Source organism: Dendropsophus ebraccatus, chromosome 4 (genome assembly GCF_027789765.1).
Source record: "Dendropsophus ebraccatus isolate aDenEbr1 chromosome 4, aDenEbr1.pat, whole genome shotgun sequence".
Lineage (NCBI taxonomy): Eukaryota > Metazoa > Chordata > Amphibia > Anura > Hylidae > Dendropsophus > Dendropsophus ebraccatus.
Genome location: NC_091457.1, coordinates 20,777,406 through 20,793,607, shown reverse-complemented (window position 1 = coordinate 20,793,607; position 16,202 = coordinate 20,777,406). Strand labels below are relative to the sequence as shown.

Here is a 16,202-nt window from a genome sequence, read left to right as displayed (position 1 = left end):
TCAGAGCTCATCAGTATTTGTAAGCTGAGCTGTGATTGGTTACTATGGACAATAAGGAGAATCTCACTATAAGACGGCTGATAAATCTCCCCAATGGTTTTCTATCACCTATACATGTAGAATCAGTCCTTGTGGGAACCAAAGTGAAGCCGCCATTATACTACTTGTAATCCATATCCCTATAGCCCATAGAGGTGAATGGGATCACTCACTGATCACATGACCATTGCCATGCATGCGGCCAGGGCAGCTGAGATGTTATCAGTGACTGTTGCTAGGAGACAGAGAGAGTTGTTTACTGGACCAAGGCAGAGCGCCAACATGGAGGACCAGGAGGAGATTATGAAGAGAAAGGCAGCGAGGAAGAGGAGAAGACTCATCTTGGACTCATCGGATCGTGAGAAGACTTCAGTGACGAGCCAAGGGAGGAAGAGGAGACGGGAAACCTTGGGCTCTGAGAAGACACCAAGATGCACCGTGGACTCATCGGACGATGAGAAGACTTCATTGAAGAGCCAGCGGAGGAGGAAGAGGAGCTCTGAGAAGTCCAACCATGGAGAGAACAGACAGAAGAAGGAAGACATGGCGAGGAAGAGAAGACCCATCTTGGACTCATCGGACGATGAGAAGACTTCATTGAAGAGCCAGAGGAGGAGGAAGAGGAGCTCTGAGAAGTCCAACCATGGAGAGGCCAGACAGGAGAAGAAGGAAGACATGGCGGGGAAGAGACAGGCCAAGAAGAGGCACATCCTGGATTCTGCAGTGGAAGAGAAGAAGCCGCCAATGAAGATCCAGAAGAAAGAAGAAAAGCAGGAAGACCAGGCCGGCTCAGGTACACCCCTATATGTACACGTATATATGTATATGCCTGGGACATATGGGGGTTATCATGTACTCAGCACATTATGGCTATGTTCCCAGTACAGGATCATAGTGGGGACTGGCGGCTTTTTCGTAACAGTGATCATGATGTTACGAGACGGCCGCCATTCCTATCTATGGTCCTGTAGTGGGCACATGGCCTATATAATACAACTATAATATGGGGGGGGGTTACTATGCTGAATGTTTCTCAACTATTGCTCCAATTTCTCCAATACACCGGCCACACTGCCACCAGATTACTTATGTATTTTACAAAAAGATGAGGCCTAAGGTAAAGAGGTGTGGCCTACGGTAAAGAGGTGTGGCCTACGGTAAAGAGGTGTGGTCTGTAATATACCATAGAGTCCCCACATTGTGACAGTAAGTTATTATGTGATGTATAGATGGTACACAGCGTTTCCTGCAGTATAACTTTTGTTATTTGTTGATATAAATCATTGGCTCGATAATTTTTTGCTTTTCTGTATGTTACAATGTGTGACCCTGAAATGCCGTCCTTTCTGCTAGCAGCCCACTGGATGGCTAAACAGAGAAGGAGCAGGGATGTAGATTTTAATAAATTATAATAAATAAATTATACTAAATCTTTTGAAACTATCTATCCTCCGGCTCCTTGTGCAAACTCAAAGTGTCACTCTGGTGAAATGCTTTTTCTTTTACATCAACCGATATTAGAAAGTTTAAAAGATTTGTAATTTACATTTATATGAAAATCTCCAGTCTTCCAGTACTTATCAGCTGCTGTATGTCCTGCAGAAAGTGGTGTATTCTTTCCAGTGTGACACAGTACTCTCTGCTGCCACCTCTGTCCATGTCAGAAACTGTCCAGAGCAGGAGCAAATCCCACATAGAAATCCTTTCCTGCTCTGGACATTTCCTGACATGGACAGAGGTGGCAGCAGAGAGCACTGTGTCAGACTGGAAAGAATTCACCACTTCCTGCAGGATGTACAGCAGCTGATAAGTACTGGAAGACTGAAGATTTTTAAATAGAAGTAAATTACAAATCTGTAGAACTTTCTGACATCAGTTGATTTGAAAACTTTCTTTTTAGCCAGAGTTCCCCTTTAATGTTACAGGTTCCCATCAAAACAGAAGAGGGCAGGGGAGCATCAGGATAATAGGGGCAAAGCCTAGCGGCTGACACCGCACTACTGATACCGGGCAGATGTAACACATAAGATAGGAGGTTACTGATGGATAGATGAGACGCTCCGGTCCTGCTGCTCCCCCTCATGACTGTCAGAATCCTACAGCGGCTGCTGTGTGACCAGGAATCCCCTTCTCTATGCATCTCACTGAAACTCCCATCCAGTATCTCATAGAGAAGCCATGGAGAAGGAGACCTGGGATCACACAGCCGTCACTCCGGGAATCACACAGACACAACAAGGCTTAAAAGTTGCATCAAAATTGGGAAAATGGCAAAAATGTCAATTTCTTTATTGTAGATTTTAAATCTTTGTCTTCAGTAAATCTTGTTGGCGCCTCCCGCTCCCATGTGTTACGTCTGTTTTACCCCTCAGTGACAGAACGAATTGTAGCTTTGAAAAAGGATAAAAAAATGTTTCCATCATTCAGTAGTTTTTCCACTTTTTTTAACCCCATTCACACTGGGATGAAAGTAATATAGTATGTTATATTGCTCTGGTTGTAACAATTGTGGGAAAAACAAATACTGGTTGTGGGGGGATTTAAAAATCTCCAGTCTTCCAGTACTTATCAGCTGCTGTATGTCCTGCAGTGGTGTATTCTTTCCAATCTGACACAGTGCTCTCTGCTGCCACCTCTGTCCATGTCAGGAACTGTCCAGAGTAGCAGCAAATTCCCATAGAAAACCTTTCCTGCTCTGGACAGTTCCTGACATGGACAGGGGTGGCAGCATAGAGCACTGTGTCGGACTGGAAAGAAAACACCACTTCCTGTAGGACATACAGCAGCTGATAAGTACTGTAATTCTATCTTTTAAAAAATATATATTTTTAATCATTTTTAACATATTTATGATACAAACACGATGGACGGGAAATCCCACCGTAATGGTAAGTTGACAGTATATGCCAACCGGCCCAACGTAGGCCGGAAGCGACACAATAATTAATGAAAATAAAAACATGTTACATCAAGGAGACCCAAAAATGTCTGGACAGGGGGCATGTGACTAGACCATGTACCAGGTCCGTGCATCTGGCATTACAGTCAGGGCCGGCCTCAATGCGCTCCGGGTTCACTGGAGTCCTGGGGAGGGTAAACCCATAGGTTGTGTGATGCATGATTTTATACTGAGATTCCCTCCAGGTCTCATTTATCACTGCCTTACGCACTGCCAGCCAGCCATCTATTATGGGTTTAGTGAGGTCCTCTTTATCAAAGTAGGACTCCCAGTATTTAAAAACATGCCATGTCTCAAGCTTGGTGACTTGCTGTCTAAGGGCCCAATAAAGGTAAGATAGAGAGTGTATAGGCACTTCCACTCTAATAGCATCTTCTATAAAGTTCGACTTGAAGAAGGAATTGAAATCCCTACATCGTGCCTGTAGAAAGGATGTCACCTGGTTGTATAACAAAAAATGGCCCGAGCCCAGAGAATATGTTGCCTGTAATTCAGCAAACCCAAGATATCTATGTTCATGGTCGTGGAGGATGTGGGAGACTTTAGTGATGCCCTTTTGCGTCCCTTCCTGGGAAAACCTATTACTCGCCTCTTTCCGCAGTTCAGGGTGGGACCAAATTGGCATACCTCTGCCGATTGCATATGGTAATTTCATATCCCCTAGGCATGTCTTCCATGCAATAATAGTGTCCGCAACAGGGTACATCTCTTAATGGGGGGGGGGGGGGATAGCCGGCAGTTTAGTATATAATAAAGCCGGAAGCGGCCAGGGGGTTGCCATCGCCTCCTCCAACTTCACATTAGTGAAAGCTCCTCCACCCCTCATCCAGTCTATCCCATGCCTGAGCAGACATGCCAGGTTATAGCGCCGGATGTCCGGGAAGTTCAATCCCCCCCGATCCCGAAAAAAGACCAATTTTTTAAGGGCTACGCGTGGGCATCCCCCCCCCCCCATATAAATTTTGTAAATGCCGAATTAATTTGTTTTATGTCCCGATGCTTAAAGGGGTATTCCGGGAAAAATCAATAAATTAGCTATGGAAAGGGTTAACCAAGGTAAACCCTTTCCTAATATACTTACCAGTCCTTTATTGGCCCCCCAAGGAGATCTCCGGTCTGGTCACGTGACCTGCGACTCGCGGATCCTCTTCTTCCGGTTCGGTGACGTCACCATACCCGGCCGGCGTCTGGCTTTCCTGCTTCTTAGCAGAAGAGCACTGAACCCTGACTGGCTGGCTAGCGTGTAGCCAATCGGGGTTTAGTGCTCTGCGTCCCACCACGCTCCAGGTCCCCTGAGCCTGCTGTACCAGGGGTTGTGGGGGCTCAGTGCCGGTCACCAGTGACATGGGCTGGGCCGGCGTCAGCACTGTGTGATGGGTCCCTGCATCCAACATCACCCCCCCCCCCCGTATGTCAGCGATGCCGACCTTGTCCCGGGAGGGGATGCAGCGGGCGGCATTACTTCATTCATAACTACCAGACACCCGGAGCGGAGCGGAGCTATGAATGAAGTAATGCCGCCCGCCGCATCCCTTCCCCTTCCGGGACTCAGGGTCAGCATCGCTGACACCCGAGAGGGAAGTCCTGCAGAGTGGTGGTGATCCCCTCCCCCGGCCCCCCCTCCCTGTGTGATCTCAAAGATCTCTCACCCCCACCCCCCGGAGTGTGCTGCCACGAATCCACGGTGGGGGGAGATGAAATAAGTAAAATCAGACCCCAGATCAGCCCCCCTAGTGCCCCAGTCACTAACCCCCCTCCCCGCGGCGGCCATCAGATCCAAGATAGCCGCCACCATCACTGTGAACAGACTAATGTCTGTTCACAGTGATCAAAAAAGAAAAATGAATAAAAGCCCCATGCTCTCCGCCACCCCCCTGTGGGATCCCGGTACAAGCGATCAGCAGTATATACTATATACCGCTGATCGCTTGTGCCATGTGCCGCCGGCACTTTTTATCCCCTGTCACCATAAATGATTGGTGACAGGGGATAAAAAGTGATACCCACCGCAGATTATCTATAAGGACTTTAGTTTATCCGTAACCACCCCAGATTGTCTGTAACCACCCCAGATTGTCCGTAACCACCCCAGATTGTCTGTAACCACCCCAGATTGTCCGTAACCACCCCAGATTGTCTCTAACCACCCCAGATTGTCTGTAACCACCCCAGATTGTCTGTAACCACCCCAGATTGTCTGTAACCACCCCAGATTGTCTCTAACCACCCCAGATTGTCCGTAACCACCCCAGATTGTCTGTAACCACCCCAGATTGTCTGTAACCACCCCAGATTGTCTCTAACCACCCCAGATTGTCTGTAACCACCCCAGATTGTCTCTAACCACCCCAGATTGTCCGTAACCACCCCAGGTTGCCTGTAACTAACCCAAGTTTCTTGTAACCACCCCAGGTTGCCTCTAACCACCCCAGGTTGCCTCTAACCACCCCAGGTTGCCGTAACTACCCCAGATTGTTCGTAACCACCCCAAGTTGCCGTAACCACCCCACGTTGCCTGTAACCACCTCATGTTTCCCGTAACCACCGAAGGTTGCCTGTAACCACCCTAGATTGTCTGTAACCACAGCAGGTTGTCCGTATCCACCCCACGTTGCCCGTAACCAACCCGGGTTGTCTCTAACCACCCCAGGTTGCCTGTAACTAACCCAAGTTTCTTATAACCACCCCAGGTTGCCTCTAACCACCCCAGGTTGCCTTTAACCACCCCAGGTTGCCTGTAACTACCCCAGGTTGCCTGTAACTACCCCAGGTTGCCCGTCACCACCCCAGACTGTCCGTAACCACCTCCAGATTACCCGTAACCACCCCACATTACCTGTAATCTAATTTTTTTTATTGTACTTTAGTAACTGCGCTATTCTAATAACTATTACTAGCTGCGGTTTTGCTCCAGCAAATTGGCACTCCTTCCCTTCTGAGCCCCGCTGTGTGCCCATACAGTGGTTTATACCCACATATGGGGTACCGTTGTACTCAGGAGAACTTGCGTTACAGATTTTGGGGTACATTTTTTCTCCTGTTCCTTGTGAAATTTTGAAACTTCAAACTAAACCAACATATTATTGGAAAAAATCGAGTTTTTCATTATTACTGGCCAATTTTGAATACTTTCCTCTAATACCTGTGGGGTCAAAATGCTCATCCTACCCCAAGATGAATTCTTTGAGGGGTATACTTTCCAAAATGGGGTGACTTTTTTGGGGGGGTTCTATTCTGTAGACATTACAGGGGCACTGCAAACGCACCCGGCGCTCAGAAACTTCTTCAGAAAAATCTGCACGGAAAATGCTAATTAGCGCTCCTTCCTTTCTGAGCCCGGCTGGGTGCCCATACAGTGGTTTATGCCCACATCTGGGGTACCGTTCTACTCAGGAGAACCTGCTTTACATATATTGGGGTAAGTTTTCTCCCCTGTTCCTCGTGAAATTGATAAATTTCAAACTAAAGGAACATATTATTGGAAAAATTTGAGTTTTTCATTTTTACTGTCTACTTTTGAATACTTTCCTCTAATACCTGTGGCTTCAAAATGCTCACCACACCCCAAAATGAATTCTTTGAGGGGTGCACTTTCCAAAATGGGGTGACTTATGGCAAGATTTTACTCCACTGGCACTACAGGGGCTCTGCAAACACCTGGCGCTCAGAAACTACTTCAGAAAAATCTGCACGGAAAATGCTAATTGGCACTCCTTCCCTTCTGAGCCCCGCTGTGTGCCCACTGTGTGCCCACAGAATAAAGAGGACATATCGGTAATGAGACTTAGTAAGTAATTTATGTCATTTACGACATCTTTTTTTAGAAGCAGAGAATTTCAAAGTTCATAAAATGCTAATTTTTTTTTAAATTTTTCATGATATTTTGATGTTTTTCACAAAAAACACACAAAGTAGTGACCAAATTTTGCCACTTAATTAAAGTTCCATATGTAACGAAAAAAATAATCTCAGAATCGCTAGCATATGTTAAAGCATCACTGAGCTATAAGCGCATAAAGTGAGACAGGTCAGATTTTGAAAAATGAGCCTGGTCATTAAGACCCAAATAGGCTTGGTCTTGAAGGGGTTAACAAGGCCTTAAAATTCTCGTCTCTAGTGAGACCTACTGGAAATTTCCATAGGAAATCCGAGCCCTACAGGATGGATATCTTGTAGTGTGAGGGCTAATGGGGCATGATCAGATATAACAAGATCTAAGATCTCAATTCGGTCCACCCTGGACAAGAAAGTTGGCGAGAGAAAGAGGTAATCTAGCCTTGACCATGAGTCATCTGGGTGGGAGTAATGAGTAAACTCACGGGCATTTGGATTAGACCATCTCCACACATCCTCCATTCCCACTGAAGATGACCAGGGGGATAAGATGGCGTCTCTCTGTCGGGGAGGAGCCAACTTGGTGTGATTCGATTTCCGATCTTCCACATAGTTCATCACTGCATTGAAGTCCCCCCCAACAATTTTATGGGGAACCCGGTGCTGAAGAACTAGGGTGGACAGAGAGGAAAAGAAGGCAGAGTTAGTATCATTGGGGCCATAAACATTTACTGCAAGAAATTCTTCCCCTGGTGTTTTGACATGAAGTGTACATATCCTCCCTTCGTCATCCGACCACTCATCCAATATCTCACAACTAAAAGCCTTGTTTACTAGGACCAGTACCCCGGCCTTTCTATCCACCGCTGCCGAGCCAAAGACCTGACCCACCCAATGTTTGTGCATTCTGAAAAAGTCTGAAGAATCTAAATGTGTTTCTTGTAAAAAGACAAGGTCCGGTGAAAACTTTTTCAGATGGCGCAATACCATGTGTCTCTTATGAGGGGACTGGAGCCCTTTTATATTCCATGAAATAATACAGACCATAAAACGGAATAGAATTGCATTTCCTCTGCACCCCTCCCCCAAACTTGTGAGACAGACCGTGAGCATCCCTCCCCCCACCCCCCCCTTCCCAACAACCCAAAACTATAACAAATAACACAGTTAACATGACCATTTTACCCCACTCAGGGTGATATGTTGCCTCAGACCCTGAAAGTACGGGGTTAGGGACTTCGCTTTTTTCCAAGCTGTAGGGAACTGTACCCCAGCTGATTGACTACTGTCCAAACCACCCTCCGCCCCGGGCCCCTATATAAGAGCTTGGCAATACGCCAGAGGAGTATGAAATCGCTAATTACCACGATATTCACTACAGTAGAAGAGGGAGAAGATACTAAACAGAATATCCGAGAGGAAGGAGAAGGGAGAGAAGAGAAAAAGAGAACAGGGAGGGGAAGGGCTAGACGGGAGAGCGGGGGGGGGGGATGAAGGGAGGGAAGGAGGAGGAAGGGTATGGGGGGAAAGAAGGGTGGAAGGGGGGAAAAGGAAGGGAAGGGGGAAGACAAGGAATGGGAAATAGATGAGTTAAGCTAGGAAGGTGCATTAGGATATGGGGGGACATTGGGAGGAACAGGGAACATGGGAGGGAAACGGGGATAGGAGACAGGAAAAATGGTGGAGAGAGGCAAGTGGACCATATAGATATAAAAGGTAACCCCAGACAGCCAGCAGCAGATGGTAACAACTAGAATAGGAACAAAACATCTGGGACAAATGTTCTTGTCAGGGAGGATGTAAACCAAACAAGCCGACAGCTCAATTATCTCCAGTCCATGTCCCTGAGGAATGCCAGACTGCCTGGCTGTCAACTTGGGTCCTTTTAACGGGTAAACGGTAGTGGAACGTAGTGTCATAGGAAGGATACCCGGAGCACTGTCTTCAGACTGGTGCCTCTACGGCCTCTTTGGTTCTTTGCTCCTTGGGAGGAAGATGCCATGGATCAGGTATAGAAGCATTCGAATCCCGGCAAGCCCCAATCATCGGGGGCAAGTGCGGGGCCGGTGAATGAGGGGGGGCTCTCTCGCCGAGGGGAGCCATTATGAGATCTGGGCGTCCCTGGGCGCAGGTAGTCTTTGAGGGCCTCCTTGGCCTCATCCACATTTGTGAAGGTGGAATAGGATCCGTCTGCGTGGAATACCCTCAGTGATGCTGGGTACAGAAGAGCAAATCGCGTCTGCTGACGAAAGAGGGCTGTGCACAATGGGGAAAATAACTTCCGTCTCCTGGAGACTTCCACTGAAAAATCACCAAATATAAGTAGCCTCCGACCCTCGAGCAAAAGGACATCTCTCCTATTGCGGAAGGCCTGCTGAATGAGGACTTTGTCAGTAAAATCAAGGTACCTGACTATAACATTACGTGGTCTTTCTTACTGGGTCAGTCCTGGCGGCACTCCTTTGTCTGGGACCTGTCGAAGGTCTGGCCCCAACCTGTGAGCTCTTTCAAACTTACATGGGTGAGTGATCCCCAACAGACCAGGAATGACGGTTTCACACAGGTGAATGAGGTCTCTCTGGTGCACCGATTCCGGGACCCCCACGAGCCGGAGGTTATTCCTCCTGGATCTGTTCTCTAGATCCTCCACTTTATCCCAAAGCCGCCTATTCTCAGTTTCCACAGCAAGGATCTTTGCTGACACAGAGTCCTCCTTGTCCTCCATGACATGCAGCCTCTCTTCAACCGCTGCCAATCTCCCACCCTGTGCTGCCAGCTCCCTCTGTACCTGTTGCAATGTGCTGGTGATCGCTGTAGACACCGATTCTTGCAGGCCAGGAGTGATACTTTTGGCCACCTCCGCTGCCATGGCTGCATAGTTTATTGGCAGCGTGTCCATGTCCTCCTCTCCCCCGAGGACTCTCTCTCAGACCTGTCCTGTGAAGTAGCGCGGGTTGAGGCGGGAGACACCGCCATGTTGGAATCCCCTTTGTCCAGGCGCCGCGATTTTCTGCCTCCAGCTTGCGGCTGTTTGCCCTTTTTTTGTATATATCGGTCCATCGTAGTGGGGGGAATAAGGGGAGCCCCCCGAATCTTCCCTCCGATCGGTTGTGGGTGTGCGGGTTGCAGTAAGGCGGGACCCGGGAGCGGAGTGAGGCTGAGGCACGTCTCTACAGCATGGGGCCGGAACCGGAAGTCTGTAATACTATCTTTCTGGCACCAGTTTTTTTTTTCGGAGTTCCCCTATTACTATAGAATGTAACATACTGGGGGGGGGGGTATAAACCATTTGTGGCCTCAGTGCTGCTTTATCTTGTACGTCAGGAGCTGATAAAGTGATAATGTGAACACAGCCTCATAGTGATAGCAGTGCTGTATAATCTAGTACAGCGCCCCCAGAGATTGTCCCATCCCATATGTATAGTGTAACAGTATGCCATGGCCTCTGCCCCCTCACACACAGTAACATATAGCCAGACACTTATAGCAATAGATCTCTGTGCTTTGTGCGTCTGATAACTATGTCCCCATTCTGGATGGGACTACAACCCCCAGTATCTTCTATTATATTTCTCATTGGAAAAAGAAATTATACGTCAAGGAGGTAATTCTTCTTCTTCTTCTTCTTTTTTATTCATACAATTCTATACTTTGATTAAAGAAAATGTAATTTTTACATATTTCTAGTGACTGGCAGCAGTAAGGGGGAAACATGGCCTCTCTGCTGCCCCCAGTGGTTGTGTTGGGAACTACAGCGTTTTAGAAGCCCTGGTCCCTGCAGTTAGATATCTGAGCTTTCCTTATTGTCTATTTTCCTGCATATTAGTACCAGAATAAACCTTCCATCTGGGGAAGCCGCCTGTCAGTAGCCGCAGCCGCAGGACAGAGAAGCAGAGGGACCAGTGACTGACAGCTCTCCCCGCTCGTTCTGCGTCACTGTGTGGTGGCTGCAGCTCCTGACAGGCGGCTTCCCCAGATGTAATGTCTATTCTAATACTAAAATACAATAGAATAGACAATAAGGGGAGGATCAGTATCTAATGCTGCACATAGCAGTGTCTGCAATATCTCACTGTGCCAGGACCAGAGCTTCTGAAGCATTTAGACCATTAATGCTGATAAGTGAATCAGGAAGTGTTGAAGTGGTAGCATCTCTTCATAGGGCGGGACTGAAACAGGTAGGCGATATTAGGTTCAGTAGTGGTATTAAAAGTTGGGATGTAGTCAGAAAGAAGTTTAAGATTGAGGAGCAGTATTGGTTTGAATTTAAAAGGTCTTAAATAAAGGTCTTAAGAATATTAATAATATCATATATAAGCCGCCTCTATTGATTAAAAAATTACAAGAAGGAACAATTAGGAAGAAAGAACAGGGTATTGGGGAGACTAGTAGGCAAAAATGGGAAAGTGAGGTAGGGGGACTTGAAGACTCTCAATGGGAGGGAATTGTAAGAAATATCAAGATGGTATCCAAGGCGGACTGTAATAGAATGGTTCAGTTTAATATAAATTATATCATTTATACTATACCCCCAAGTTTCTATATAAAATTAAGAAATGGAACGACCGAGATGTGGGGAGGAGGGAACGGGCACAGGACACATGCTGTGGTTTTGCAAGGCTATAAGGGAATATTGGGATCGGGAATGTGAATGTATCGTTAAGAGGGTGGGGGGGAATTTTGAGCTCGAACCTACATGCTAGGAGACACCTCTAAGCTGAGAACGAAACGGGGGGAAAGAATGAGCATACTTAGGCTCTTATTTCTTGCCAGGCTTGTTATTGTGAGACAATGGATGTCATCTGGTGCCCCGACCTTGGAATATGGGAAAAGATGTATTAAAATATATGAAGGGATTGATTAGTGTGAGGGAGGGATGGGGGAGAGAGGAGGTCGCGTAAGTTGTGTTTCGTGTGTGTGTGTGGGGGGGGGGGGGGGGGGAGGAAGGGGTTTTTGATATATTGTTATGAAATTGTTGATTTTTATAAGTGAAATTGTTATACTGGAAAAAGAATTAAATTAAAGACACTTGATGGTTCACGATCCAGATCTGGAGTGAGAGTATAGAGAGTGGTACAGTGGTGCGGACTGGGTTGTGTGTTGAGAGTAGAAAATGAGAAGAGTAGAAAGGAGGATGTCATCAGAGTCCCAACCCAAGTAGTACTGTGCTCTGCTCGGAGGTCGGAGGTGTAAATACTTGAGAAGAGTGAGAGAGAATACTTGTGCCCTTGTTTTGACTTTTTTGTACATTTGAACACCTATTGCCTTACCAGTGTCAAGGGAACCCGTCCTAGTGGGTGACACAAGCCCCAGACCTTGTTACCTGCGATGAGAGAAATGCTGAGCATTCCCTGCTTACACCTGCGCTGCGACATAGAGTTCATAGGCTTCTAGCAACTTTTCTCTATCAGTTCCTTTACTTTATATGGATAGTGTCCTGCACTGTGACTCTCCTTGTCCACAGCGTGGGTTGAGATGATCTCTGACTTGCTAGTGAAGGGTTTAACACTGCATAGTGTTGAGTGGAGTTAATTAAGAAGAAACTGTAGGTTGCATGTGCCTAGGTCTGCTTCTAACTGCACACTGAGACTGGGGACCTGGCAGAGGGCCAGGGCCCAACTGAACTGCTGTAGAGAGCGTTCTGGCTTGTGTCCTTCCTCTACAGAGTCTAGTGACAAAAGACACTACACTTTCTCTACCTATGTGACTTCCTATCTACAGCCCCTGTAAGGTGTGCTGTGAATGGGTGAAGAGTACATTAGTGAGAAGTAAAGAGAGAAATGATAAGATAGAAGAAGAAAGTACTTTCATTGGTCTATAGATCCATGTGACATATAAACAAACAATAACCCCTTCAGTACTACAGCTGTGCAATAACTGAATACACATACTTACAACAGTGACATCTTGTGGCAAAACTTTAACACTCTATCACCACTTCCACACAAAAAGTACAGGCTTTTACGAAGGTTGTAACTAGGGATGGTCCGAACCTGGTTCGGTTTGGGTTCGTACGAACCCGAACTCTCGGCAATGATTAACGCTGTCTGCCCGCTCCATGGAGAGGGTGGATACAGCGGGAGGACCGCCTGGAAAACTGAGATACAGCCCTAGTCATAGGCTGTATCCCAGTTTTCCAGGCGGTCCTCCCGCTGTATCCACCCGCTGCACGGAGCGGGCAGACAGCGGGAATCTGATGCTGAGAGTTCAGGTTCATACAAACCCGAACCTCGGCAGGTTCGGACCATCCCTAGTTGTAACCAATAGCAACACCAGTGGTGGGACACCACACATGGATACAACCACGCCAGGTCCGTACTGTGTAGAAGCCCTATTGGATCAGAATAGGGGTTGCATGCAGTATCGCCCCTGCATGGTCGTATCCATGGATACCTGAAATTCTTGCAGCAGAGTGGATGTTACGCTGATGGGCTGAGTGTACTCCATGACAGGTACACTATAGTGTAAGCAGCCTGCAGGTAATGTGTATAATGGAAGATACAGGAGATTGCTACTCTAGTGCCCGAGCAAGTTATACCAAGAGATAACTCCCATCATGGTATTAGAGAGCTGTGGATGATGGAAGTTGTTTGGGCAAAACCTGTAGCACCCTCCAGGTTACTCCTTCCTGTCTGATCTGGAGTCCAGTCTGATCTCTAGTCCAATAAATAGGAAACCGGCGAGCTTTAGGAGATGATGTGTATAGTGTGTGAGCTGCTGGGGGGCTAAGGAAAAAATTGCTAAGGAACTAAGTGGAATTTTTTTCCTTCAAATCAACTGGTATCAGAAAATTATATAAATTTGTAATTTACTTCCATTTAAAAATCTCAAGTCTTCCAGTACTTATCAGCAGCTGTATGTCCTACAGGAAGTGATGTATTCTTTCCAGTCTGACATAGTGCTCACTGCTGCCACCTCTGTCCATGTCAGGAACTGTCGAGATCAGAAGAGGTTTTTTTATATGGGGATTTGCTACTGATCTGGACAGTTCCTGACATGGACAGAGGTGGCAGCAGAGAGCACTGTGTCAGATGGACTGGGATCCAGTCTGGGGTCTGATAATCTGGGGGGCTGGCTACCATGATGCCATGCAGCTTAGGGCTGGCTCTGTGGGGTTGGTGCTTTACCTCTCGGTGCACTGATCCTCCTGCCAGAAACTCAAGAGGTGTAAAGTACAGTCCCCAATGCACCAAACACTCTCATAAGTATATCCAGAAAAGAATAAGATTTTGCTCTTAGTTTCTCTTTACAAATTGGTGTCATAGAGAATAATGTATATTACAAGTGTGAGAATCTCTCCCATTTATTTTTCCCTCTTTTAGGAGGTCCCAGCGGTGTCCGACCATCCAGCAGCCAGAGCACCATCTCTAGCACCATCCGGCAGAGACTGCAGTTCCACCATGTGCTCGGCGAAGGGAATTACGGGAAGGTCGTGTTGGCAGAAGACATCGTCACCAGCCAACGATTCGCGGTGAAGGTCATCATGAAGCGACTCCTGCTAGAAGACATCGAGGAGGCGGATGTGATGGTGGAGAACCGAGTGCTACAGCTGGCATCTGGGAGCCCCTTCCTGGTCCACGCAGACTTTGCATTCCAGACCAAGATGCTTGTTCTACTTGGGCTGGAATACGTGAGCTGCGGGGACTTCGACCAATTCCTGAAGACGAACGGGCGGCTGAACATCCCCAGCGCAAGATTCTACGCCGCTGAGCTCGTGTGCGGCATCCAGTATCTCCACGCAAGAGGCGTCATCCACCGAGACCTCAAGCCCGAGAACATCCTGGTGGCGGAAACAGGGCATGTGAAGATCACGGATTTCGGCCTCGCCCTTGAGAACATCTTCGGAGACCGAAAAGCCACCGAATGCGCTGGGACCAAAGGCTACATGGCTCCTGAGATGCTGGCGGAGGAGGGATATGGCGCCGGAGCAGACTGGTTTTCCTTTGGTGTCATCATGAACAAAATGGTCACCGGACGACGCGAATACCACCCAGCGCTTTTCGATGACACCAGCTCCGGCGCCGAAGACTTCATCATACAGGTCAGTGTCTTACTATTATAGGTTACGTATATCGTACATGTTACGGCTATGTTCCCACAATGTCTTTTTGGGCAGAATAACTGCTGTTATTGTATAGTGATGGCGGCATATAATGTTCATGAACATTACATGCGGTCGTTATTATCAGAAATCGGCAATTATTATACCAAAAAAAGTTTTAGTATAACATGGTAGATTTGTCACTTACAGCTTCCCAGAGATTCACACCCAGCTTTTCTCCTTCCAGCTCCTCCAGAGAGATCCTGCTCAGCGCTTGGGAGTCGCCCAGAACATCAGAGAACATCCGTTTTTCCAGTGCATCGATTGGGTCTCGGTGGAAGCCCTCGGGATGACCCCACCAAACAACCCTGAGGTAAGTAAACCATCTAAGAAGCCTCAGCGAAAGACCAAGAAGGCCAAGAAGAGGGAGAAGTTCCGTCTTTCCACCATGGAGGCAGACGAGGTCAAGAAGAAGCGCTTGTCACCCAAGGACCAGGCCGAATTCCGAGGATTTTCCTTCGTCACCTCGAAGATCTTTGGCTGAACACCAACTCTTATGTCATCGGAGCGAGCGGACACCCTGAACACCTGGCAGAAGAGGATCCAAAGACTGAAGACCATGAAGAGCGGACCCCCAAGCACCATCAGATGTCTTCAGCATCACCAAGGACACCGACACCTGCAGGAAGGAAGAGGACAGGAAGAAGAACATGGACGGACCCCTGCACAACAAGCCAGTAGGCTGGCACCACCACAGGTAGGTGGGGGCGCTATAAGATCTGCGCTGTATGAGGCATGTAGGAGATTTGTTACACCGGTGACCAGATTTCCTCCCATCCATGACCGCACCAGCTCCTAGTGCTGTGCTGGATGAGAGAGAAATAAACTGATTTAGTGTTTTTTAATTCCATGCCTCTAATAATTCCATCCTTCTGGTACTATATACAGACTTATACTCTGTGTGAAGTACAGGAATATATACCGGTGATTAGATTTCCCTGGGTCAATGACAATGCTGTCATGGGTCTGGGGAAAGAGGTGAGAGATGGCCGGCTATTAAGGGGTGGAGGAGGCCGGATTTTTTTTTCCTTTAAGTCTTATCTTAAAGAAAAAAAAATAGCACTTACCATCTGTGTACTACTTACTCTCACTCCTGAGTTCAGGTTCGGCTCCCATGATGAAATTCGGCTCCCAGTGCGTCATTATCCGGCTCCCCTTACAAGCTCCAGCTCTTGGCTGCAGAGCAGAAGATGGCTTACAGCTTGCTCAGCCAATCAGAGCTGAGTAAGTGGAGTCATCTGGCGACATAGTAGAAAGGGGCGGGTCTAT

The 16,202-nt window shown here is 47.4% G+C and overlaps 1 protein-coding gene across 1 annotated transcript; it reads left to right on the top strand.

Moving 5' to 3' along the window:
- Positions 1-231: 231 nt before the first annotated feature.
- Positions 232-15,417, top strand: LOC138789213 (protein kinase C delta type-like). The gene is made up of 3 exons (XM_069967822.1): positions 232-832; positions 14,155-14,873; positions 15,121-15,417. Exons 1-3 carry the CDS (start codon positions 232-234, stop codon positions 15,415-15,417), a joined length of 1,617 nt encoding a protein of 538 aa, XP_069823923.1.
- Positions 15,418-16,202: the final 785 nt, after the last annotated feature.